This window comes from Osmerus eperlanus, chromosome 1, assembly GCF_963692335.1.
Source record: "Osmerus eperlanus chromosome 1, fOsmEpe2.1, whole genome shotgun sequence".
NCBI classification, from domain to species: Eukaryota; Metazoa; Chordata; class Actinopteri; order Osmeriformes; family Osmeridae; genus Osmerus; species Osmerus eperlanus.
This window is the reverse complement of record NC_085018.1, coordinates 17,230,007-17,254,121: the sequence shown is the minus strand read 5'-3', so window position 1 is coordinate 17,254,121 and position 24,115 is coordinate 17,230,007. Positions and strand designations below refer to the sequence as shown.

Here is a 24,115-nt window from a genome sequence, read left to right as displayed (position 1 = left end):
AACAAATAGCATATTTTTTTAAATTCTGAACATGTAATTTGTTACATTTAATACATTAGAGTGTACCCTGCTTCTTACATTTACATTTATTCATTTAGCAGACGCTTTTATCCAAAGCGACTTCCAAGAGAGAGCTTTACAAAGTGCATAGGTCACTGATAATAACAACAAGATAGCCACAAAAACATTGCGAGTAGCCAAAACATGAAGCACATATTGTGAACAACCAAAATAAGTGCCAAAGGGAAGAACCATAAGAGCATGTAGTTAAACAAGTTACAATTAAACAACATGAGCCGCTATAAGTGCAAGTGTACCTGTAGAAAAAAACAAAACAAGCAACAATAATAAAAACAATATATCACAGCGAGTACAAAAATTTAAATCAGTTACCACTAACCACAAGAGCAACAAGTCTCTAAGCAAGAGTCATTGTGATCCTTGAGGAAACTAACATCGGGTCAAGCGAACCATTCCTAAGTACCGTTGTACTCCCGGAACAAGTGCGTCTTGAGCCTTCTTGAGCCTTCTTGTCCAGCACAAGGTGTTTTATCTTGTCTGCTGACGACATGAAACAATGCTCACTTCTCAGGCAGTGGCTGAGTTCACTTGTGATGTCCTAAGGGTCAAATGACCTGGCTGTCACTATGTTTAACAGCCGAGAAAACCCTCTGAGTGATCTTTTTTCAACTTGAAATTGCATTACTTTTACTGGAATGATACCAACATTAAAAAAGGGGAAACATCATCTGTTCCTATTTCCATGAGAACTGTACACCACAAGCTGTGCACTGCAAAAACGCATGAGAAAAATGTATTATGCTGCAGGTGATTTCTGATACAGAGTCCATAAAGGGGCTGTAGATGAAGAATTTACATTTCATAAATACGACAAACATTCAATAGCCTACTTCTTGTGCCAGTGGGACAATCTATTCTTCTTGTATATATAAATTAAGGTATCAGAAAGAATTTGGTGAGGACAGGGATGTCTGCTGAGCTGGAAAGTGGGCCATATGATTGGTGGTAGAGATATTATATATGACTTGGTCAAGCAGATTAGCTGTTGAGCTTATTAGTTTGCCTTCTGTGTCTACAACTGTTGAATTGACATATTGTGATAGGCTTCTCTAGGTGGAAGCTATAGCTGAACTGTTCTGTTTCAATACTAATATATGTATTTTTATTGGGGGTGGTCTCCCCATGAATACGTTTTTATTATGGCATATGACACTATTTTTCCAATGTCGTTATCTGTTACGTTTCCATGGGTTATAAATAAAATGTGTCCCATAATGTAGGCTAGTAGTCTATTAGCATTTTAAGGTACACACTAAAGAAAGAAAATGCTATTAACGTAAATAAATCAATAATAATAATTGGACATAACGCTAGACATTTTTAAAAGACAGCTAAAAACTTACCTTTTTACCAAAGCATTTAATAATTTTATCTCATTAGGGTTTTACTACTTTTATTAGTTATATTATTGTTTTCTATTTTAATTATTATTTTTATCACTTGTATTATTGTTTTTATTGATTCTATGTAAAGCACCTTGAGCTGCAATTCTTGTATGAAATGTGCTATATAAATAAAGTCTTATATCATAAAGGAACTTTCTAGTCTAGTTTGCGAAGGCTTTAGTATTTTCAAGCCGTGAAATGACACAACAATTGTCCTTATAATTCTTACCAGAGGGGCGCTCTGACACGGGTCAATGTGGGTGTTCAGGTTTTACAGACCAGTTTAGTCAACAATTAGTTTTACACTTGTTAAAATGGCAGAGGAAAGCGGATACGAATCGATTGTCTGTGTAAAGCCAGAGGTCCATGTGTACAGAATTCCGCCCCGCGCCACTAACCGCGGTTATCGGTATGTTGTCGACATAGCTTTAGACAAGGTGGTTTTCCAAAAACTTTTTTCTCGGTGTTTAGTTTGCCTACTGTGCTAGCTGAATGCCAGTTTAACTCAATGCTATGGAAGGATCCGGGAAGAGCTAATATAACTAGCCAGATAATATTAAGTTGCAGTAATAGTGTCTGAGCCTGTTTGCAACTCCGGCTGGATGCTTGCTGCTGCATCATCATTTCTAGTTTTACTATCTAGGCTAGGCTAGGCTAGCAGCTAGCACCAACTTAAATTGATAGACTAGCTTCGTAGCTAGAAATGTCACCTGTTGCTCAGCACTGTCCAGTGAACTGATACTAGATATCTTGCTAACCAGCTAGACTAACGTAGTGTTAGCTAAAACGATGTCAAGTTTTTACAGTATTTTTTTAACGGGCCATGGTAGCTTATGTTAGTCACTTATGTGACATTCATTTTGGGCTGTTGGCTAATGTGATACCACTACTAGTGGCTAAGTGTTCAGCCAGAGATTGCTCGCTTTGCTGAACTTACTGTAGTAGTGTAGCATTAGCAGTAGGGATAGCAACGGGCAGAAGTTACATAATATTACTAAAAGAGAAAACGGGTCTGTACTTTTTGATGTTATGCAATAGCCCGATCAAGGAGACCCAGTGCATGCCAATTTACGATACAATGACGCTTAGATACTGATTCACCAACACTAGGTGATATTGTAGAGTAATTTGGTTAAATTTTTAGGGCTGCAGACTGGAAGTTGGATGAGCCTTCATGGAGCGGTCGAATGAAAATTATCGCAAAAGACAAGGTGTGCTTCATCAGGCTGGAGGACAAAAACTCAGGTAACCACTACAACTTCGTCGTGTCTCTTTAGTATGGGCCAGTACAAATCTGTGTCCATTGACAGAGTCAAATCATTTTTGGGACTTATCTTATGGAAACTGAAATTAACATAACAATTGTTTTTTCAGGAGAGCTGTTTGCCCAAGCCACCGTGGACACGTATCCTGGAGTTGCAGTAGAAGCGGTCACGGACTCCAGCCGATATTTTGTTGTGCGGATACAGGATGATACTGGTAAGTCACAGAAAGACAAGTTTAACATGAAGTTCAGTGTACCACTTTAACAACACAGTAGCAAACGCATAGGAAACCTCTTAGAACACCTCTACATGATAAATACACCTCAAACGTTGCCTAGAGCATACCTCTTTCAAGTCATTGTGTTTTGTTTACAAAAGGACGCCATGCGTTTATTGGCCTGGGGTTTGCTGATCGCGGGGACTCCTTTGACTTCAATGTGGCTTTGCAAGACCACTTTAAGTGAGTCAGCTTCCTGATCCAACTTTGGTTTGGTGTGTGCAATATCATGGTGCTGTGTATGCTTTATTCCACGCCACAGATTTATTTTTCTTCAGATGGGTGAAACAGGAAGGGGAACTGGCAAAACAGGAAGCTTCCCAGAGCACGGCACCCAAACTGGACCTGGGCTTCAAAGAGGGCCAGACCATAAAGATTTGCATTGGGGTATGCATTATACTCATTTAAGATGGTTACAGCCGAACAGACATGGGTTGGGTACAGAGAAAGGGTTCTCCATCCATTTAATCTAATGTATAAATGGTTTGGGGGTTTCAGAACATTAAGAAGAAGGATGGAGGTGCAGCCAAGTCACGGCCCATGGCTGGTGGCCTCCTGCCCCCTCCACCAGGGTCTAAGGGTGGAAGCATCCTACCCCCTTCTGGAGACCAACCGTCTGCTCCAGCTGAACAAACTAACACTGGTGGGTTCATTGGTTCAGCATATACTGTATGGATCAGCTGGAATAAGGCTAAATCTCTGCACTGGACACACAACCCTCTGTTACTGCAAAAACATGGTAATAATGTAAATGCTCTAACTGTTCTACTCATTCTGTTTCGTTTCAGCATCTTCTCTGTTAGATTTCATTGCCCCTGTCCCAGCAGCCCAGCCCACCCCTGACTTGTGGGGTGACTTCACAGCAGCTGGCTCCAGGTCAGTCTGGAAATTGAGCGATCATGTTATCCAGTATTGATCTATAAGGATTTCACAAGAAAGATGCTTCCAGTACAGTACCAAATTTTAAAAGCTGTCACGTAACTGACACACAGTGTTGTCATGGCTCTGCTAGAAGCACACAAAATGTGAATCACCATTTAGTAAACTACGACAAAAAACTTGACATTTAATCAAATCTCATTTGATATCAATGAAGCTGAAAGCATTTATATTTTCTTCTGAAATCGACATAGAGACTTAAGGATTTCATTGGTATTTCATTTAAGTTTGAATTCCTGATGTGACATCATTAATTATACTCCTTATTGTCTCCATTTCCCTTTTCACAGCTCCAGTCAAGACACTGTCAAATCAGGATGGGTGCAGTTTTAGTTGGGAAGGACCACAAACACACACACACACACACACACACACACCACAAACATGCACACTCAGGCTCCTTACATTCCCTGGATAGATTTATTATGGCAATTGGCATGTTAGTGACTGACTGGTTGCTTGAATCGAGGTGATGCATAACATGCACTCTGCTGCTCATCCAGTAAAGATTCAAACTATCACAAAATCAAGAACCGACCATCATATATTTACACTCTTGTTTTAGATACTTTTAGAAACTATCTATGCAGTCCCAAGTGACCCCTCAGTTTGTGATTGATCAAGTATTGATAACCATGTTATTTGTAATCATTCATTTGTTTCTAAGGGTTCTGTTCCCTTAATGTACATCTCCCTGTAGGCCTATGGGTATAGCTAAAGGACATTGATACCACTGTCACTTTGGCCAGGTGAAAATGTACATTCCTTGTCGATGACACCTTGTCAAAAGGGTTTCGTCATTGTCTCTGTCTAACTAGTTCCACTTTATATCACAAAACTGGATCCACTACTTCTTCTACTTGTTATTTTCTTGCTTGTTGTTTAATCACCTGTTTGTCTATCATACTCTGGAAATGTACTCTTCCTGATTAGTGAGACCTATACATCATCTCAACATATCAGTCTGAATAACTAAGTGCTAATGACATTCTTTATGCCACCTATCAACTAGCCTATAGTAAAAATTGTTTCCATGTTTTTTGTGTGTTTTGATGTACTGTTTGGAATTTTGGTCTTTTGTCAATCTCTTCCGTCAAACCCTTGTCCTGGTTATGAAAACCCTTTGATTTATGATTTTAGGGAAATTCTACAGGTTAATATATTATATTGGGTTTCTGTAGTATCAATGTCAGTCTATCAAATCATTCTTAGGTCATTGTGATTCATTTTGAGAAACCAACTGGTCCCAGGCTTATTTGTGTATTTTGTTTTGTTTACAGTACATGCCTTTCAGATGCCTCCTGTCAGTTTTATTCCAAATGTTCTGCTATATATTTTGTTTCTATACATTAACTCTAGTGCCTTTCAAATTTAATTCATTGAAGTTTTGTTTTGATTTGCAACAAGTGCCTTCTACCTACAATAATTGTATAAAATGTAAAGCAAAACTTCTTGTAAATAAAACATTTGATGTTAAAATGATTCTGCTTTTATTTGAGAAGAGAACCATACATGCAAGGCTATTGTAATAGAATGGGTATGTAGAATGGGTAGGTAGAACGTAAGTCTGTGTGTCTGGTCTCCATGGCTCTGTTTGTTTGTCAGGATAACGTAGATGGGACAAACCCAAGCGTCCACTGCACTTGTTTCGTGTCAGTGCCCAAGAGGAGGGAGTTTCTTCCTGAAGTAGGTTGGGATAATTGACTAAATTGTCATTTAAACTGGAGAATACCTCTGCTGTCATTTCAGGAGACAGCAGTGTATATTGTAGACTATAGGTATCATGCACAGCTGACGGATAAACATTTGTTAATTGTCAATTTTGATTATTCGTTTTCATCAAACTTAAAAGCTCTATATAATTTAAGGTTGAAATGTTTATTGTTATGTACTTATAAGTGTTCCAATTGCATTTGTCACTATGGTGTAATGTAGTGAGGTCCAAGCGCTTGTTGGTCCCTCCCCGGAAAAGGCTATGTACAGATTGAATAGCGAATCCACGGCTGCGCCTTGCATGGCACTTTTTTCTGAAAATATTTTGAACCAGCAGCAGCAGCCGTCGTTATTATTACAGAATAGACATGATGGAACTGGCGCAAATGCAAGTCTGCATTTATCTGAGGTGAGATTCTGTGTAAAGGCTATGATGTTTAAAAACGATTCTCTGAGAATTCGAAGGAAGTGCGCAACCTACCATCCTTCAAATCACAGTAGAAAGTAGTGCTTTCCTTTTCCTTTTGCTGTTCTCGATCGGCATGGGAACTATCAAAACCAATAACGTTGCTTGGATGTTTTTTGTTGGCATCTCTTGACAATCATGAGCCGGCTGTTGAAGTGTGCTAGCGTCAAGCCTGTAGCCTATGTGGCTATAGAAGTGCACAAAATCAGCGGTGGCTATAAAGATAAACGTTAAAGCCTTTTAAAAGGGAAAAATCTAAAGTTGTAGGCCAACCGCACGTTCATTTCTGCTTTGGTTTAATCTGTCTCTGTTTACTTGTTGCCGCTCATCACCCCGCTCTGCAACAATGTTTCAAACTTTGAGGGATTGTTGACTGGGCGTGTCCGTGGTTGAGGTCTCATTGTGGCTATTGTCACTTTACAGTAAACCATTAATCAATCCCTTCCCTGCATCGTCTCATGTCAGACAATGAGATTGTCCCTTATAGTGGCAAATAATGTAACCTATCGGGCCTAGGCTACAATAAATAATTGTGGCTGTACACCGGCAATCTGGATTGGTAAAAAACTGCAAAATCTGTTAAACCTGTGTCGACGGTGAACTGGGTTTCATGAAAATCTGCAATTGACATAGGCTACCTCTCCCTTTGCATTCATGTTACCATGGAAACCTTTGGTTTCAGCATTGAAGTGGCTGAGATGGACACTCTTGCCTTGTAAAAGATCTGAGCAAATTACAGTCAGTAATTCTTGTCAATGGTATTGTAGGCCTACATACTTTTCAAATATAGGTGTGACAGTGACATGGATTTCATGAGTTATAGCCTAAAGTTAAATGAAGTGATGCAAATTTAGAATTCAAATATAGGCCTACCTATACTCCTGAATGATGTGAATCCCAGTCCTTTATATGCTTAACTACATGCACATGAGAAAGTAATACTTCTGAATGCTTAAATGAACAGAAAACTTTGCCTTTCATTGGGCTATATTCCCCATTTCAAGAATAGGCCTAGCCTAGACTACATGTAAATCACTGTGCTACGGGTTCTAACCATCCAATTAAATCCAAAGTAAAAGAATGCAGAATAGACATGATGGAACTGGCGCAAATGCAAGTCTGCATTTATCTGAGGTGAGATTCTGTGTAAAGGCTATGATGTTTAAAAACGATTCTCTGAGAATTCGAAGGAGGTGCGCAACCTACCATCCTTCAAATCACAGTAGAAAGTAGTGCTTTCCTTTTCCTTTTGCTGTTCTCGATCGGCATGGGAACTATCAAAACCAATAACGTTGCTTGGGCTATATTCCCCATTTCAAGAATAGGCCTAGCCTAGACTACATGTAAATCACTGTGCTACGGGTTCTAACCATCCAATTAAATCCAAAGTAAAATAATTCAAATATATGCCTACCTATACTCCTGAATGATGTGAATCCCAGTCCTTTATATGCTTAACTACATGCACATGAGAAAGTAATACTTCTGAAAGCTTAAATGAACAGAAAACTTTGCCTTTCATTGGGCTATATTCCCCATTTCAAGAATAGGCCTAGCCTAGACTACATGTAAATCACTGTGCTACGGGTTCTAACCATCCAATTAAATCCAAAGTAAAAGAATGCGCAGTGAAAGTAAGCAGCGAGAGTGAAAGGGAAGGAGGGAGGGAGGAGAGTGGGGGGTAAATCTGCTAATCCTCCTTGTCCTCAATCTCCGCCTTGACAGTCCAGGAGAGAAGGGACCGAGCAAGACGCGCAGTTAATAAACTGGAAGATAAGCTAGATTCGCCCAAACTATCAAAAACTGGACTTTAAGTGTCTATAACGTGGAATCCTGTTTTGTTTTTTTAATCAAATGCTTTTGAAACAGGGTAACGCTCGTGCCCTTTTAATTGCTATTTCAACCGACGGTTAATCCAATTTCTGAACGCTAGCCGTGCAAGGAAGGAACGTGGAGTTTGGCATCGCGTCCCTCTCAGCTGAATTTTCAATGAGCGCCACAGAGAATTCCACCGAGGATTCCAAATTGGAATCTGTCATACAGGTGATGATGTCGGTGTTTCCTTCCTTTGATGTCAGACAAAATAAAGTAGAATATACCCGCTTGTCTTCAGTTATATGTGATCATTGTTTATTCTTGTAAAAATAAGTGTAATGGGTTCCTAAACACTGTTTTAGGGATGTTGTGTCTTTTGACTTGTGTATAGGTGTGTTTGCTGTGAGTGTGAAATTAGGGTTCCATACTGTTCAAAAAAGTGTCATGGGTGACTGCTGAGACACCACCTGGTCTCCTGGCAGCAAATACAGCCCCAGCACCTAGCTGAGTTTGTGCTACCAAATAGTTAGATAGTATAGTATATGTGCACATGTAGGCCATGTGCACATATACTATACTATACTATATTTCTAACTTGAGAAAGATTGCAGTGCTTTCTGAAACGGTGCTACAGCGTTTTGTTTGCACACTTGCCTTACATCTTTTTTTTCATACATTCAAGTGTCCATAACAGCTGTTATCATGTTCTTCTATTTCTCTCTCTCATTGTCTCAGAGGCTGGAGGAGAGCGTCCTGTCTGAGGAGAAGAGGCTGACAGTTCGAGGCTCCTCCCCAGACGGCCCACCCACGTGTCTACCTGCACGGGTCAGAGAAATTGTCACCAAAAACCTCAACGATAACTGTGAGTGTTCAGCCATCTTTGCGCTGTTGGTTAGCTACTCTTAGAATAAGACGGTCTGAATACGAGTGTTTATGTGAGTGTGTCAGTGTCCATCTTTCTTTCCTCCTGCCTGTTACAGCAGCAGGGGCCATGTCCTCAGTCATGTCCCTCCAGGAGGAGAACCGAGTCCTGCAGGGTGAGCTGGGAAGGCTGGAGGACCTGCTAGCCCACAGCAGGGCAGACCGAGATGAGCTGGCCATCAAGTACAGTGCCATCAGCGAGAGGGTGAGAGATAAAGACAGGCGGGAAAATATGGGACAACAGTACTAACTGTGTGGAGAAAGACATGGGTTCACAGGACAAATGGGAAATAACATGAACATGAATGGAGAGGTATGACTATGTAAATAAATCAAATCAACATTTATTTGTATAGCCCTTTTTACACGCAAGCATGTCACAGAGGACAAATAAGCTGGCTCATAGATGTTTAATAGTTGAGCAACCATTGTGGTCTGGAATCTTTATGCTTAAGGTGGTTAATGGTTGGAGTTGCAATAAACCACACCGACTTTCAAAGACATATTTGATGTGTATATAGTGAATAGCAAGGCACTATTTTCCTTATTTCCCTTTTAGTATTTCCTTTGTCTGTTCTGGGTGAGATTTGTCTGTCTCCCTGGTTACAGGGTCTGGAGTGGCATGTTGCTATGGCATTTGTCACCCATGGTGATTGTAAACAGGGGCCTCGGTAGGGAGAAGAGGGGGTCTGGGAGGGTATACAAAGCTGAAAGCTTCTGTAAAAAGAATAGCTGTGCTTATGACACCGAAACTATCTGACAAAATACATTTATTTTTTATGAATCCGTATAAATAATAATCTATTTACAATGCAGATTCATTACATTAAGGAACTCAAAAGTATACCTTTTATAAAATAATAACGTTTTTGGCATATGTTAATTAGAAATTTACATGGACTGCTTTCTGGGTTACATACAGAGCTTTATGTGGGACTATTCTTTGTTCTGACAGGCCTACCTGGCGACATGGTAATGTTCTTTTCTTGATTTTGCCATGGAGATGCCCTTAACAATGCTTGACAATCAGAAAGAGGGCTCTTCAACATGAACCTGTTATCTGTTTTTGAAACATGCCCTTTGGCAGCACCTACAGGATTCAACGATAATGTTATGGATTGTCTTGGCTCTTGTCCTTGCATGTATTCTCCATGAATGGTTTTTAATACTCAAGTGAGTGTTAGTTGGTTAGTTCTCACTAAGTCCCTGCACTGTGCCCTGGGCACAGCTGGAACAGACTCTACGTCTGGAGACAGGTGAGGAGCAGGATTCACCCGAGTCTCGCAGCCTTGCTCAGCAGAATGTGGACCTGCGCAGACGTCTGGACGAGGAGCAGGCGGCCTACAAGCGCAAGCTCACCGCTTACCAGGAGGGGCAGCAGAGGCAGGCTCAGCTAGTGCAGAAACTTCAGGCTAAGGTACCCAGAATACCTCATTTTCTATTCAGCCTGGTTCCCCTTGTTGATGGAGGCTTTACTTGTTGAGCTGTGGACCGGTTGGTCTGTTGACTACAAGTTTACCCTGTGAATCTCTGATCATTATGTGAAGAGCTTGATGTATGGGTCTGATTATGGAACAAAAGCTTCATAAATCTTCAAAGTTGGCCTTTAGTTATTCCCATTTATCTTGACATTGTAAAATGTTTATTGTGACCACTCTTCTGTCTGCTGGTCTCAGGTGTTGCAGTACAAGAAGAGATGTGGGGATCTTGAGCAGACACTGTTGGAGAGGTCCTCAGAGCTCGAGCAGCACAGACTAAGTGTAAGTGTTGCTCTCCATCACAATAGAACTACAGTGTCACTGAAATTTGAATTAACCATGGATTGACCTCCACTTAGGGACGCTGTGATTTGTCAAGCAACAATCGCCATGGAGGAGAGGATGATCCAGGTAGCGACCTGGAAAATGCTCTTATCCGATTGGAAGAGGAACAGCAAAGGCAAGTATTTAATCCAAACTGGTGCAAAGAATATCAGATGCAATCGAATAAAAATGTACAGGTTACTGTACATGTACAGGTTACTGCGGTCTGGTTTATTGACATCATTGCTAGGAGAACTTGTTTGACCTGTAGAACCAAGAGCATTGAAAGGTTTTCTGGGTCATTAAATAGCCCTCCATTCTCTTAGTTTGTTATAAGACTTGACTTGATTTGCCTCTTCAGAAGCAGCAGTCTTTCAGCGGTGAATGCCATGTTGAGAGAGCAGCTGGAGCAGGCAGGGTTGGCCAATGACGCGCTCAGCCAAGACCTTCGCAGGCTCACTGTTGATTGGACCAAAGCCAGGGAGGAGCTGGAGCAGAGGGAGTCCGATTGGAGGAGAGAGGAAGAGGTGGGGAATTTGATTAAGAAGAGGAGTTCTTCCATTAAATACATCAAATAAAAAGCAATTTAAGGATCATACCTGTTGACAGTCTCCTTGTTATACCTGACCATTAGTCTCTGTCACTTTCAGTCTTTTCACAGTTATTTCAGCAGTGAGCACAGTAGGCTACTGTCACTATGGCGACAGGTGGTGGGCTTCCGAAGGCACGTGTGTGAGCTGAAGAGTGCCACAGAGAGGTTTGAGCAACACTGTTAGGCGATACATGCTACTTCCACCCTGACGTGGACTTCCTGTAACGTGTGCACTTTGCTGTGGCCCCTCAGGGACCTGTCCGACATGCGCAACGAGCTGGCCAGGACGTCTCAGTCGGCACAGTCGGCATGCACCGGCCTCAACGCCTCGCTGCGAAGCCGGGAGGGCGGGGCTGCTCTGACGCTGGAGCGTGAGACGGCGCTGCGGGCACAGCTGGAGCTGCAGCTGAGAGAACGCGTGGCGGAGATGATGAGCCTGCAGACCAGGACAGACTCGGAGAGGGCGGAGCTTAACGCCAGGTCAGCAAGGGACGAGGGTTTACGGGTCTTTCAGTCTCGTCTGTCTGTTAGTTTCGGGTGCACTTTATTCTTGATAGTTCCTCATTTCCATTTCGTAGCACTAAGAGTGCTCAACGAAATGGTCGACACAAGGTGCTTATTGGTTTGTCGTCGTGTGTTTTAATGTCGTGTATGTGTCATCAGGTTTTCAGATGCGGTGCGGGAGGCAGAGAGGATGAAAGGACAACTGGAGGATAAAGACAGAGACTTGGTCACTCTGACCAGGAGGCTGGAGGTGAGACTCTGGCCGCTGACCCCAGCTAAGATATGTCCTCAAGACCCTCAACATCTGACTCTGTTTTGGTCTAACTGCATTACAGGAGCAGAGTGGCAATGATGAGTCCGACCTGCAGGTGATGAGAACACACACGGACACTCTGCTGGACACACTGAGGGATATTGCCCAGGTAGAAATAGTACACACACACTCACACACACATGCAGACACACACTCACATGAGTAAATCCATTCCCAACAACCTCTCCCCAGTCCGTCCTGTCAGATGGAGACTCGTCCTCAGAAGCAGATCAGGACAGCAGGGGAGCCCCCATGTTGGCCCTACTCCGAGGCTCCTCCCCACATCGCTCCTCATCTCCACGGCGATCCTCCTCCCCATCACGTACCTCGTGGGTGCCCCTCCCAGAGGCTAGCCTGTCCGCTCTGCGCTCGGCAGTGAGCAGCAGACAGCTCCAACTGCAGGTAATGGACCCTCTCAGTTCAGTAGCAAAACTGGATTTAACTCTGTCTTCTGTCAAGCACTGACTGATGTATACTTTGCATACTGTACTTTGGTGCACATTTCCATCAGAATACACCTGCAGTGCAATAATATCCATCGGTCATATTCACCACAACAACCTGTCGTGCACTTCCCCTTTCCCCAGGCACATTATAGGGGCATTGTGACAAAGATGTACAAGGTCTTTTTCCACAATTTTGTACATTTGTACACTTGGCATGGTGTGTTGTGCAGGATCTGCGAGGGCGCCTGACGAGCGTGCAGTCCTCGGTGCAGCAGCTCCGCAGGCAGCTGACTGAGGCCGAGTCCTCCAGGCGAGAGCTGGAGCAGTGCAGCCAGGCCCTGCAGGGAGAGAGGGATGCTGCCCAGAGAGAGAAGGACACCATGCAGAGGGACAGGGACAGGCTGAAACAGGACAGAGATGCCCTTGCCAGGTAGGTAAACCATGCAGGGCAGAATTAGGCAGGCTGGTTGCTGATTGATCCATGGGGGTTTCCTGGTTAAAAATCAACTTGGAGAACCCTTGTACTCAATATTAGTGGGACTGGTTCTAATAATGTTTTACCTCAAAGCAATTAAACACAACCCCTCACACACAAACACTCACCGTAGTTAATGATTTCTTACATCACAACCCATTCATGCTTTTCAAATCAACCTGTGTTCCTGTTTACCTCCTAATCGTGTCTTCCTGTTCTTCCTGTGGCAGTGAGAGGGCCAGTTTGGAGAGGGCAGCTCAGGCAGCCCAGAGCCAGGCTCAGGCCCTGCAGATGGACTGTGAGAGACTACAACTGTCTGTGACCTCGGCCCTGAGAGAGAGAGACCGTGAGAAGGAGGAGAAGCAAGCCATCAGCCAGGAGAGAGACCGAGCCAAGGCAGAGACGGAGCGAGTGTGAGTGGAGGAGTTGTGGGAAGAGGGGGAGGAGAGAGGGTAAGGCAGAGTAAAGAGAGAGGGATCAAATGAAAGGGGTTGAGAAGAAGGTTCTAGAGCTTCTGTGAAAGAACGGAAGATGATGGAGTAACGGTGTGGAAAATACTCTGCAGTGATCTTCCTCTCTCCCCATCCCCATCCCAGTCAGAAGCAGTGGGAGCAGAGTGAGTGCCGTGCCTCGGCCCAGCGCGGGGAGCTGTCCTCAGTGAGGGAGACTCACCAGCAGTGGGAGGTGGAGAAGCAGCTTCTGGAGGGAGAAAGGACCCAGCTTACAGAGGCTCTGGCTCGGGTTAGAAAAACATCCGCCCTTCTATTACGTGGTTTCTATTATCCATCCTGCATTTAAAGCCTGTGTCCCCCCTCTCTTTCAGGCTGAAAGCAGTAATGCAGAGCTCTCGCTGCAGGTCAACAAACTCCGGTCCGAGGAGGCCGCCCTCAGGGACTCTCTGTCAAAGATGGGCAGCATGAACGAGGGCCTGGCCCAGGACAAGACCGACCTCAACACAATCATCAGTCAGGTGAGACACCAGCAGCAGCTCTCTGTGTGTGTGGCTGTGTTGGTATGTGTTGAGTTTACTAGGCCTTGGAGCGTGGGTGTAAGTCTGGTATCTCCTTGTATTTGATCAGCTGGAGGAGGAGAAAGCTCATCTGTGTGCTCAGAAACGGGAGGCAGAGCAAGAGAAGCTGACAATTAGAGATGAGCTGGTCCGATTGGAGCAGGACCGACTAGAGCTGGACTCCGCCCGTCTCTCTCTTTACCAATCGCTGCAGGACACTGAGATGAGCAAGGTGGGGATAGAGGCTGAGCTTCAGACCCTCAGGGCTGAAAGAGTCAAGCTTCAGGACAAAGTCACTCAGGTAGGCATGCATCCGTACTCTACTGACCTGTCTCTTCATCTCAATACCTTGTCTTGATCTACAGGTGTTAGCCGTGAATATTTATATCATTTTAATTAAAAAATGGACAGAGTTGTAGCAATGGCTGTACTAGTTCTGAATGACACACTACTGTACTGCATACACCTTTCTCTCCCTGCTGACCTCTGACCCCCTGACTGACAGCTGTGTGGGGAGGTGAGCTCCCTCAGCGCTGAGCTGGGCCTTGCTCGTGGCGAGGAGCAACGGCAGGGAGTAGCCTTGGAGGAGGTGGGGCGGGGTCGGGCGGAACTGACCAGGGAGAAGGCGGGGCTAGTCGTTCAGCTGACTGCATCGGAGAGAGAGAATGCAATTCTGACAGAGGAACTAGCTGCATTCAGGTCAGACTGTGTGTGTGTATGCGGGCACACTTTTGAGTGGGAAGTGTACAGACATTTGTGGGTGTGTATGTGAGTGTGCGTCGGTCGTGAACCTGTGTTCCCATCCCCGGGCAGGTCTGAGCGGGAGGCTCTGGAGACCAGCCTGTTTGAGGTGCAGCAGCAGCTGGTTCAGCTGGAGTCTCGGAGGGAGCAGCTGGAGAGTGAGAACCAGACCTTCAGGCTCCGCACCGAGAGCTCCACCGGTAAAACACACATCTGGCTGAAGGAAAAACGTGAAAACAATTGAATCTGTCCATCAATTAGAACATGTTTCATGAGCTGAGATAGATTAACTTAACGTGTAGTTGGACAGAAAGCGAGTTTGGAGAGTGGTTGATTGAGGGTTCATTGCTAGGCTGCTGTGGTGTGGTGTAACGGTCTCTGTCCCTGGTGACTGTGCAGCTGAGCTGCGGCGGGTGCGTTCGGAGGGAGAGAACGCGTTAGCCCGCAGTGAGAGGGAGAGAGAGGCTCTCGCTCAGGCCCTCAGCACCACTCAGCTGGAGGCCCAGCAGAACTTGCGCAATGCCATATCTGACCACCAGGAGGAACTGGAGAAACTGGCCGCTGAGAAGGTGAGAGAGGCCACAGCTACCCCACTCTCATGCTAGCTACCATATCGGTTGCTATTCAAACATCTCAGTAGTGCATAGGGTTCAGGTTCAAGGATTTGATGGGACATAAATCCCCTCTGTCTGGTTCTGTTCCAGTATTGACTCTAATGACTGAGTATCATGTTTATGTTTGTATATAGGAGGCCCTCCGCTGCAGTCTGGTGAGTGAACAGGAAGCAGTGCTGAGGAGGTTGAGGCAGGAGGCAGAGGAGCAGCTCCTCAGAGCGGAGAGAGAGGGGGAGGAGCTGAGGGATGAGGTCCGGAGTGTGCAGCACGACAGAGACCAGAGTCTTCTCCAGGCCGAGACAGAGAAGCAACAGGTGAGCGACCTGACTCAGGCTCCATGGTGAGTCCTGGTAGGGGTCTGGGACTGGAAATAGGCGGAGGCCAATACAAGGAAGAGCAGATAAGACTACCTTTTATTAAAGGTAGTGAAATGTAAACATGGTGTGGCACCAAAATCCCCTGTGTACCTGTTCCTGCTGTGTTGGTTTAAACCTGCTCCACCCTGAGACCTTCCCTGGCTCTTCTACCAGCTATTTCTAAAGGACTTCTCTCTTCCTGTCTTAGGCGCTGTCCCTAAAGGAGGCTGAGAAGGCAGCTCTGTCTGAGAAACTGTGCACCCTGCAGGCCGAGCTGGCCACTGCTGGGCTGGAGGTGGAGAGACTGGCCAGAGAGTCAGCCCACTACAAAGACCTGGAGAGGGTAAATAAGAGCACCGAGTTCTGTTCGATGGTTACTCATTCATTCAAACCTATTCTATAGTATACTGATATTTCTTGCTGCTTAGATTGAACATTTCCCCCTTTTACTCCCCTGACCCCTCTCACTCCTTCTTCAGGCCACAGTGGCAGCTCTGAACTTCGAGTTACAGGAACTTCGCTCCCAGCTGGAGGATGCAGCCAGCCTGCATGAGCGAGAGCTGCACAGGCTGCAGGAGAGCTGCACAGACCTGCAGACACGCGCTGACGCCGCCCTCAAAGAGGTGAGGCAGGGTCGGAGGCCGAGAGCTAGCGATGAGGGAGCAAATTAAATAAGAGATCCAAGAGATTTCTTGTACATTCAGAAATACAATTTGATGTGTGAAATCACCTGGTAGTTTACCCCACTTCCCCCTCCCTGCCCTCCAGTTGGAAGAGTGCAGAGCCTCCCTAACAGCCAGCGAGGAGATTCGTGACCAGTTGAGGAGGGACATGCTGGAGATGGAGAGGCGTCTCAACCAAACACGTGACACCGGGGAGGGCTACAGAAGGGATGGGGTGGAGTTACATCGCACCCTCGATGATGTCACCAAAGAAAAGGATACTCTCAGCCAATCAAACAGACAGTTGAGGGAGACATTGAGAAGTGCTGAAATGGAGAGAATCAGGTAGAATATGGCAACACCTATCTGACTTAATCGTACATTTTAATTTCATACTATGTGGCAGCTGTCTGTGTGCGAATTAGAAAAATGTGTGTGTGTGTGTGTGTGTCAGTGTGAAGCGGCAGTGTGAGGAGAAAGAGCAGCGTGTGGCCGTGCTGGAGGAGAGCCTGGCAGCTACTCAGAGGGAGGTGGTGGAGCTGCGCAGCTGCCTGAGGGAGGTGGAGAAGTCCCGCCTGGAGGCCCGCAGAGAGCTGCAGGAGCTCCGCAGACAGGTCCGCCACCAACACCAGGCTTCCACTGGACAAGCCATTTGCTAGCAACATACCTTAGCTAGTATCTTGTCAACATTTATGCTGGATGTAATCAAGTGGGGAAATGACCACTTCCTCAGTTAAACATGACCTATGAGGGTTTCTAAAGGTCCCTCCCTCCCTCAGGTGAAGGTGTTGGATGGAGAGAAGGAGCAGAAGGGGAGGGAGGTGGCAGAGCTGCAGACCCGCCTCTCCCTGGAGGAACAGAGAGAGGAGGAGAGAGGGAGGGACATCTTCTCTCTCAAGCAGAGGCTGACTGAAGCAGACACAGTCAGGAACTGCATCAAGAAGGAGGTGAGGATAGAGGGATGGATGGTTGGAGGTTCGAAGGGGGAAGAAATGATAAGGCAGAGCGGATGGAGCCAAGTATTAATATGAAAGTGGTCAGCACTTTATAAACATGAGTATCTTTACTTCTACTTGAGTGAAGGATGTGTGTACTTTTGCCATCTCTGCTCCCTCTCGCCCAACCTCTAAACCTGTCTTCCTCCTCTCCTCTCCTGCCCTCAGCTGTCTGTCCTCCAGCGGCGCCTGGCAGACTCTGAGTCAGGCTGGCGGGGCTGTGAGAGGGAGCTCACCGCCCAGCTGCAGGAAGCTCGTGGATGTGAGAAGAAGCTGCAAGATGAGGCCAGGAACTTGTCCCTGCGTGCCCAGACAGCCCAGGACTCAGCGGCCCAGTCCAGCCTGCAGCTCAGCGAGGCCCAGGGTCGCCTGGCAGCCACCGAGGCAGAGCAGGCCCGGGCAGAGGCCGGCCGCAGGGAGCTGGAGTTCAGGCTGGGCAGCCTGCAGTCGGCGTTGACCCGCACGCTGGGCATAGGGGCAGGTGGCAGGGGCAGCACAGGTGGTGGCAGGGGTAGGAGTCCGGGAGGTAGCTCACCGTCTCCCAGCAGTATGGCCCGTCACCGTAGCCTCTCACCCATGCGGAGCTCATTGACACCTCCCAAAGGTGAGGGGGATACACAAGTGCACAATGGGAAATATTAGTCATACTAAACACACTTGCTATATCCGTCAAGTCCTTTTCCTGTTTGTGCCAGATTTCCGGGGAAGTACCCCTGACAATGCCCTGGGTTTGAGACCTCTCTCTCCGGAGAAGGGGGACACCCCCATGCCTTTGCCAGAGTTGGACCCAGAGACCTTGCGCTGTGGCCTCCGAGACTTCCTCCAGGAGTTGCGTGATGCACAGAGAGACAGGGTAACAGCACATCGCAGGGCACAGCGATACAAATAACATGTCATATCATCTCATGTATATTCTGTACGTCCGGTTTATCCCCATAGCACATGATGAAACATACAACAATCGATTAACGTATACCCCTCTCTGATCCACATGTAGTTCTCGGTAATCTGTTTTCAGGTAATCCATGCACTGTGTGGCTGTTTTGCAGGATGACGCTCGCTGCCAGCTGGGGGCGCTACAGCGGGAAATAGAGGAGGTGACAGCGGAGCGAGAAGCAGCTCAAAACCGTCTGGTTCAGATCCACAACTCCCTCCAGGAGTGCCAGGAGGGTGAGCAGTGTGCTCATGCAGACATTTACATTTAGTCATTTTATTAACATTTAGTCATTTAGCAGACGCTCTTATCCAGAGCGACTTACAGTAAGTACAGGGACATTCCCCCCGAGGCAAGTAGGCGAGTAGTGCCCAAGGACACACCGTCAATTTTTCACGAACCGGCAACCTTCTGATTACTAGCCCAATTCCCTAACCGCTCAGCCACCTGACTCTCATACATGGTAGTAAACACAATTGGCCGTGCAACAGCACACATACAAACACACACTCACAAACTGCCACCTGCCATTTAGCTGTCATGACTGTTCCCAAGGTAAGCGAGGCGTGGACGGCCGTCTGAGCTCCACCCAGGCCATGCTGCAGCAGCAGGAGGACGCTGTGCGGAGGGGGGAGAGGGAGAGGAGGGCTCTGGCTGACAGAGTCAAGGAGCTGGAGAGATCCCTGCAAGCCACTGACACTGAGAAGAAACACACTCAGGTACAGACAAACACTCAGGTACAGACAAACACTCAGGTACAGACAAACTCTCAGGTACAGACAAACTCTCAGGTACAGACAAACACATTACAGCAAACGAGACAGACTGACTGACACACCTACCATACCACAGACATACCACAGACTCTACTGCTCTGTACTGAAGAGGGATGTGCCAACATTGCCATATGCTGACTCTGAGGGTGACCTCTGGGGGAGTGACAAAGCTGCTGGGGATTGTCACAACAACAGATGCCACCTAAACAATTTGTTGTTTCCATGTCATATGTCCTGGCAAAGCAACACTCCATATGTCCAGTCTCCTAATGCCAGTCTTCAGGCCACCTTCAGAAACAGTTTGCATAGCAGACAGCAGAGGGAGCATAGGCACAAGGAGGATAGCTGGATGAGGGGAAGGAAGGAACAAGAAAAAAGGTTTGTAGAATAAGAGGGAAGAGAAAAGACAGCTAAAAGAAAGAGTTAGCTATATAGAAGGATTTATGAGAATTTAAAAAATTAACGTTTTTGGAAGGGAGTCAGGAGAAGCAAATAAGAGAGACAAAGGGGAAAGTGAGAGCGAGGTATAAGTTTCAAGCCAGCTGTCTCCATTTGTGTTTTCTATCAGTCTGGTCTCTTTGAGAATGTACTTGTGGAATGTCTGTGTTTGCCTGTCTGCTGCTAAGGCCTGAGGTTCAAGATGATTCCTGAGGTCCTTTTCATTAGACAGACCATGTGTTCACTGTCAGTGGGTCAGTTTACAACATACAAACATTACTGCAACAATGTACCTTGAGATCTATCTCTTTATCTCCTTCCTCCTATCTCAACCTATTAGCCCTTACTTATACCGTCCTATTTCTCTACATCCTGTCTTCTATCTCCTCCCCTCCACCTCTCGCCCTCCAGGACCAGCTGAGTAAGCAGCGTGCCTGTGAGGTGCGCCTGGAGGCTGAGCGCAGGCGTCTGAGGGAGGCTCTGGAGGCTGCCGAGGCCCGGGCCACCAGGTTGGAGCTGGGCAGGCGCAGCCTGGAGGGGGAGCTGGGACGGGTGAGGCTCAGCCTCGGGGATAGGGAGGCCGAGACCCAGGCCACCCAGGACAGACACGACTCCCTGTTCAAACAGGTTCGGTATAGAACTGATACAGCACAGATGCACTCTGTACAGGATCAGGATGACAATATGTCAAGTGAGTGGAAAGTTCGTTTTTCATCCAAACTGTAATTGTATATCCCAGGTGGCCGAGGGGGAGAGCCGTGTTTCCTCGCTTCTAAGAGAGGTGGAAAAACTTAGCCAGGCCCTGTCTAAAGCCCAGGAAGGAGAGACCTCTCTCCGGGAGAAGAACCAGACCCTCAGCCAGAGTCTTCAGGAAGCCACTGCAGCCCACAGCACCACCCAGGGGCGCCTGGCGGCAGTGCAGAAATCTCAGTGCTTGGCAGAGCAGGACAGGAGACAGCTGCAGGTAGGTGGAGGATGGAAGTGGGCACAACGAGAGAGTCTTTTTCGTAGTTGTGCTTAAGTATGAAGACAGAACCTCTGTGTTCAGGAGGTTCTGGATGAGGTGCGGTCAGCCATGACAGAGGGGAAGAGGAACATGACGGTCCTTACTGAGCGTGTGCACAGCCTGCAGAGTGATCTGAGTCAGAGCGAGCTGAGACGAGGAGAGCTGGAGGCGGAGCTGGCCCACACCCAAGAGGTGAGGGATGGGAGGGATCAGGAAAAGCAGTGGATTCAATGTCAAGACTGTCTAAGAGACTGTGACCCATACTGCAGATCGTCCTAAAGGATTTGTGAGATCTGGGGGAATCGAACAGGTGTGAGCAATGTGATTATGACTCCAACTGGAACTGTCTGTAGAAGACAAGTTTATGGCTTTGGTCCAGATTAGTTCAAATAAGACAGACAATAAATAGATAATGCACTAAAATAGAATAACTCATGCATACTGTTATAATGATAAATACATTATTAACCTCTACCCTCTCATTCATGTCTGATGCCTTCTCCCTCTGTCTACCCCCCAGGCTCTGCGTCTGCGCTCCGCCAGTCTGTCGGAGACCCAGCGCAGTGCCCAGTCCGCCCAGACGGAGCGGGCGTCAGCCGAGGAGAGACTGCGAGGGCTCCAGAGGGCCGTGGCCATGCTCGAGACGGAGAAGAGAGACGCAGAACGACAGGCTGTCCGTCTGGAGAAGGACAAGAATGCCTTGAGGAGCACACTGGATAAGGTTAGCATAGGGAACGTTCAACGCCTTGAGTCTGGAGAAAACCACGGCCAGTAAGCACCTGCATTAGCACACACACGTGTGGTTTAATGTAGACCCAATATACTGCTGTTTAGGTCTGTGTGTGTGTGTGACGGTCTCTGTTCGATAGGTGGAGCGCCAGAAGCTGAAGACAGAGGAGGGCAGCATGCGTCTGTCTGCAGAGAAAAGCCGCTTGGACCGATCCCTCAACACCACAGAGCAGGAGCTGCAGGATGCTCAGAGACAGATAGCTCTGCTGGAGGTAGGCTGCAGGACAGTCACAGACACAGCAACAGCTCTGCCACAGCAGGCTGCAGGACAGAGACACAGCCTTGGTACAGGACGGCTTAGTGGTTTATGGGTCGTGTGGTGTTGTGTGGTGACTGATGAATGCGTTGCTGTCGAGTGTGTTTTCTCAGCTGTTATTGTGATTTACGCTACAGAGGTGTGAATGGATAGGGCTTGTTAATCACCTAGGTTCAGCTATATCTCAGTTCTCTTTCTTGGGGACTGTAGAGAAGGAGTGTCATCATTTTCAGGTGTTTGCTAGAATGATTTTGAGTTTTGAGGTACCATTTTGTGCCCCTTTATAATTTTACTTTGAAACCACACATAACAAAACCTATTTACCTTAATGATTGGTTGAACCTGGAAGTCCACATTTTTTTAACTGGCTGCCTTGAGAAAAGGAGGAGCTCGTTATTGTGAAAATTAATGTGTTTGGTGAGTGTCTGCTTGTTTTCTGTTTTAGCAGACAAGGCTAGTTTGTGCTTGATAGCTGTAGCTAGAAAGTCACCATTCGTTACAAAGAATTTGCTTGGTGAGACAGTGCCTTAGCTTTTGATTATTGTACATTCTTTTGTATTTATTTCACCCCCCTCAAGACTCAGTCTTATTAGTGTTTGAGCTCAGGGATGTCCATGTGTAAGAGGGTTGGGTTCAGCTGTGAAATGGCCATAGCCTGGGGGCTCTGGGCTCTTGGTACATCTGCTGCTAGTTAGACCGCTTAACATGAGGGAGTTTAGAGAAGTTTAGATCTGAGCCCTGGTTGTTTCTCTTACCGTTGCAGTGTAAACATGTTTTGTAAGAATATACAACAGACGACATCTGGAATATTCGATTGACGCAAAACTGTCAAGGAATTGTATTCATTGAATACTTTGACCTTGTTGTGTATGTATTTATGTGTACGTTCATGCCTCCAACCATGGAATAAATCCAATGACACACACTTCTTCTTTGACCAACAATGGAAACTGATATCTAAGCTTAAAGAGTGTATTCAGTTGAGACTGCTATATTCACCCTGAGCAATGTGGATACAGACTGGAGGTGGACTGTTTGTTATAGAAACAGTAGTACTAGTCATCTTTGAGCCAATGGTGCCCCACATGCTATTGACAATGACCTCAGCAACTATATTGCAACTGTATCTATATATTGTATGTTAAAGCTGGTTGACAAGGGTTACAAAGTGACAACTGTGAACAATTGTGCAATCTGTACTTTAGTGTGTTTTGTTTGTGTGTATGCTTCATGACTAGGCCCAGCTGGCCGAGATGGAGCAATCCCACAGTGTGAGCGAGAGCTTGGCCCGGCAGCGTGAGGAGGCCCAGCGTGAGGCAGAGAGGCTGAGGCTGGCCCACAAGGAGGCTGAGAAGACCCTGGCCGCCAGGGAGAGAGCACACCGCCACAGGGTCAAAGGCCTGGAGGAGCAGGTCTGTGTGAGACAGAGGGTTTGGCCCACGGAACATTCTTAGTGTGTTCTGGACCATATATAATCTGTGCTTTTTATGTTCACTGTGTTGAAGGTCAACAACTGTTTAATGTCTGTTCTTCAATAGCTGCCCCCCCACCCCGGTGTATATGCTTTAGTTCGAAAGAATGACTGTCCAACTTTACCTTTAATTTGTTCGGAGGAATCTTCCTGATTCGTCTTGTATGACACTAACTTCCTAATTCATTTCCTAATTCCCAAGGTGTCCACTCTAAAGGAGCAGCTGCAGCAAGAGATGAGGCGACGACAGCCCTCCCTGCCCCCCTCCGTAATGTCTGGGGGTAACTGAATAGCACCCCCTATCTCTGAGGACCAATAACTGCAAACATGCTTAGAGAAGCAGTAATTGCAACAATGACTTTCCAGCTCTCCTCCTACTCAGGGAGAAACTTCAGACACCACAAGATCCAGACAGGCTCTGAACCGAGGCCTGCTTCAGGAATCATGGAGTGACATCCACAGATATGCCAGTCCAGGGTTGAATTCTCTTCCCTCGAATCCACTTACAAAGAGAATGAGTTTTGGAATCAGTGACAGCACCAGGCAACTCATTAACAACTATGTAAAGGAACTTTACTGTCCCCACTATTTCCTAGAATGTGATTTTATTGATTGTCAGGGCCAGTAGGTAGACACTGATGCATAAATAACACATTAAGGGACTAAATTAGACCATGTGTTATGTACAAAAATATGTACTGTGTGTGTGCACAATATGTTTTAGAAGATTTATACTGATAATGCTACTAACATAGGTATTACTGTCAAACTGATGTAGACTTATCTACAATGGAAATGTATGGATATATAATTTATAAAAAGTCTGTATAATACATAGTTTAAGTACTGTGTTATGAAATGTACACCATCCAACACCAGTACACCTCATTTGCAAAGGGATTGTGTATGACGGAATGGTCATACGTTTTAACTTGTATATCATACTAAAATAAATTTGGCCTCCATATGAGGGTTTGTCCTGTGATTCATCTAGCTTCAAAACTTTCTTCAATGTTGTCATTTTTTATTTAACATCTGAAGATCTCGATGACTTAACTTCACATGTAAGCTCTA

General features: G+C 46.1%; 2 protein-coding genes across 5 annotated transcripts; both read left to right on the top strand.

The window, feature by feature from the left end:
- Positions 1 to 1,679: 1,679 nt before the first annotated feature.
- Positions 1,680 to 5,429, top strand: necap2 (NECAP endocytosis associated 2). The gene is made up of 8 exons (XM_062464862.1): positions 1,680 to 1,875; positions 2,611 to 2,711; positions 2,841 to 2,945; positions 3,110 to 3,191; positions 3,287 to 3,395; positions 3,507 to 3,651; positions 3,797 to 3,884; positions 4,238 to 5,429. The coding sequence occupies exons 1-8, from the start codon at positions 1,781 to 1,783 to the stop codon at positions 4,278 to 4,280; spliced, it is 768 nt and encodes a 255-aa protein (XP_062320846.1). The 5' UTR covers positions 1,680 to 1,780; the 3' UTR covers positions 4,281 to 5,429.
- A 487-nt stretch (positions 5,430 to 5,916) lies between these two features.
- Positions 5,917 to 23,999, top strand: LOC134023011 (rootletin-like). Of its 4 annotated transcripts, none has more exons than XM_062464816.1 (37): positions 5,917 to 6,069; positions 8,677 to 8,803; positions 8,925 to 9,067; positions 10,091 to 10,279; positions 10,539 to 10,622; positions 10,700 to 10,800; positions 11,026 to 11,191; positions 11,315 to 11,421; positions 11,509 to 11,736; positions 11,920 to 12,010; positions 12,096 to 12,182; positions 12,266 to 12,475; positions 12,750 to 12,949; positions 13,225 to 13,407; positions 13,591 to 13,735; positions 13,818 to 13,964; positions 14,074 to 14,304; positions 14,509 to 14,702; positions 14,817 to 14,944; positions 15,144 to 15,313; positions 15,493 to 15,672; positions 15,923 to 16,057; positions 16,194 to 16,337; positions 16,483 to 16,721; positions 16,831 to 16,990; positions 17,156 to 17,323; positions 17,540 to 17,975; positions 18,067 to 18,224; positions 18,421 to 18,541; positions 18,861 to 19,024; positions 19,931 to 20,146; positions 20,259 to 20,483; positions 20,568 to 20,717; positions 21,046 to 21,246; positions 21,395 to 21,526; positions 22,809 to 22,982; positions 23,244 to 23,999. In XM_062464816.1, exons 1-37 carry the CDS (start codon positions 5,923 to 5,925, stop codon positions 23,328 to 23,330), a joined length of 6,168 nt encoding a protein of 2,055 aa, XP_062320800.1. In that variant the 5' UTR covers positions 5,917 to 5,922; the 3' UTR covers positions 23,331 to 23,999. The 4 variants fall into 4 exon arrangements, with proteins under 4 accessions (XP_062320800.1, XP_062320792.1, XP_062320817.1 ...); XM_062464808.1 differs by having other exon boundaries at positions 8,922 to 9,067; XM_062464833.1 differs by lacking the exon at positions 5,917 to 6,069 and adding an exon at positions 7,219 to 7,260 and having other exon boundaries at positions 8,922 to 9,067.
- The last annotated feature ends 116 nt before the right edge of the window (positions 24,000 to 24,115 follow it).

What these genes read in the sequence shown, in the direction of transcription:
- necap2 (XM_062464862.1), top strand. Translation starts at nt 1,781, where the DNA reads ATGGCAGAGGAAAGCGGATACGAATCGATTGTCTGTGTAAAGCCAGAG. An exon ending in GCGGATACAGGATGATACTG is followed by an intron (nt 2,946 to 3,109) that starts GTAAGTCACAGA and finishes TGTTTACAAAAG; the next exon opens with GACGCCATGCGTTTATTGGC. An exon ending in AGCTGAACAAACTAACACTG is followed by an intron (nt 3,652 to 3,796) that starts GTGGGTTCATTG and finishes GTTTCGTTTCAG; the next exon opens with CATCTTCTCTGTTAGATTTC.
- LOC134023011 (XM_062464808.1), top strand. Translation starts at nt 5,923, where the DNA reads ATGTACAGATTGAATAGCGAATCCACGGCTGCGCCTTGCATGGCACTT. An exon ending in ATTGGAGGAGAGAGGAAGAG is followed by an intron (nt 11,192 to 11,314) that starts GTGGGGAATTTG and finishes TGTCACTTTCAG; the next exon opens with TCTTTTCACAGTTATTTCAG. An exon ending in CTGAGAAGAAACACACTCAG is followed by an intron (nt 19,025 to 19,930) that starts GTACAGACAAAC and finishes CTCGCCCTCCAG; the next exon opens with GACCAGCTGAGTAAGCAGCG.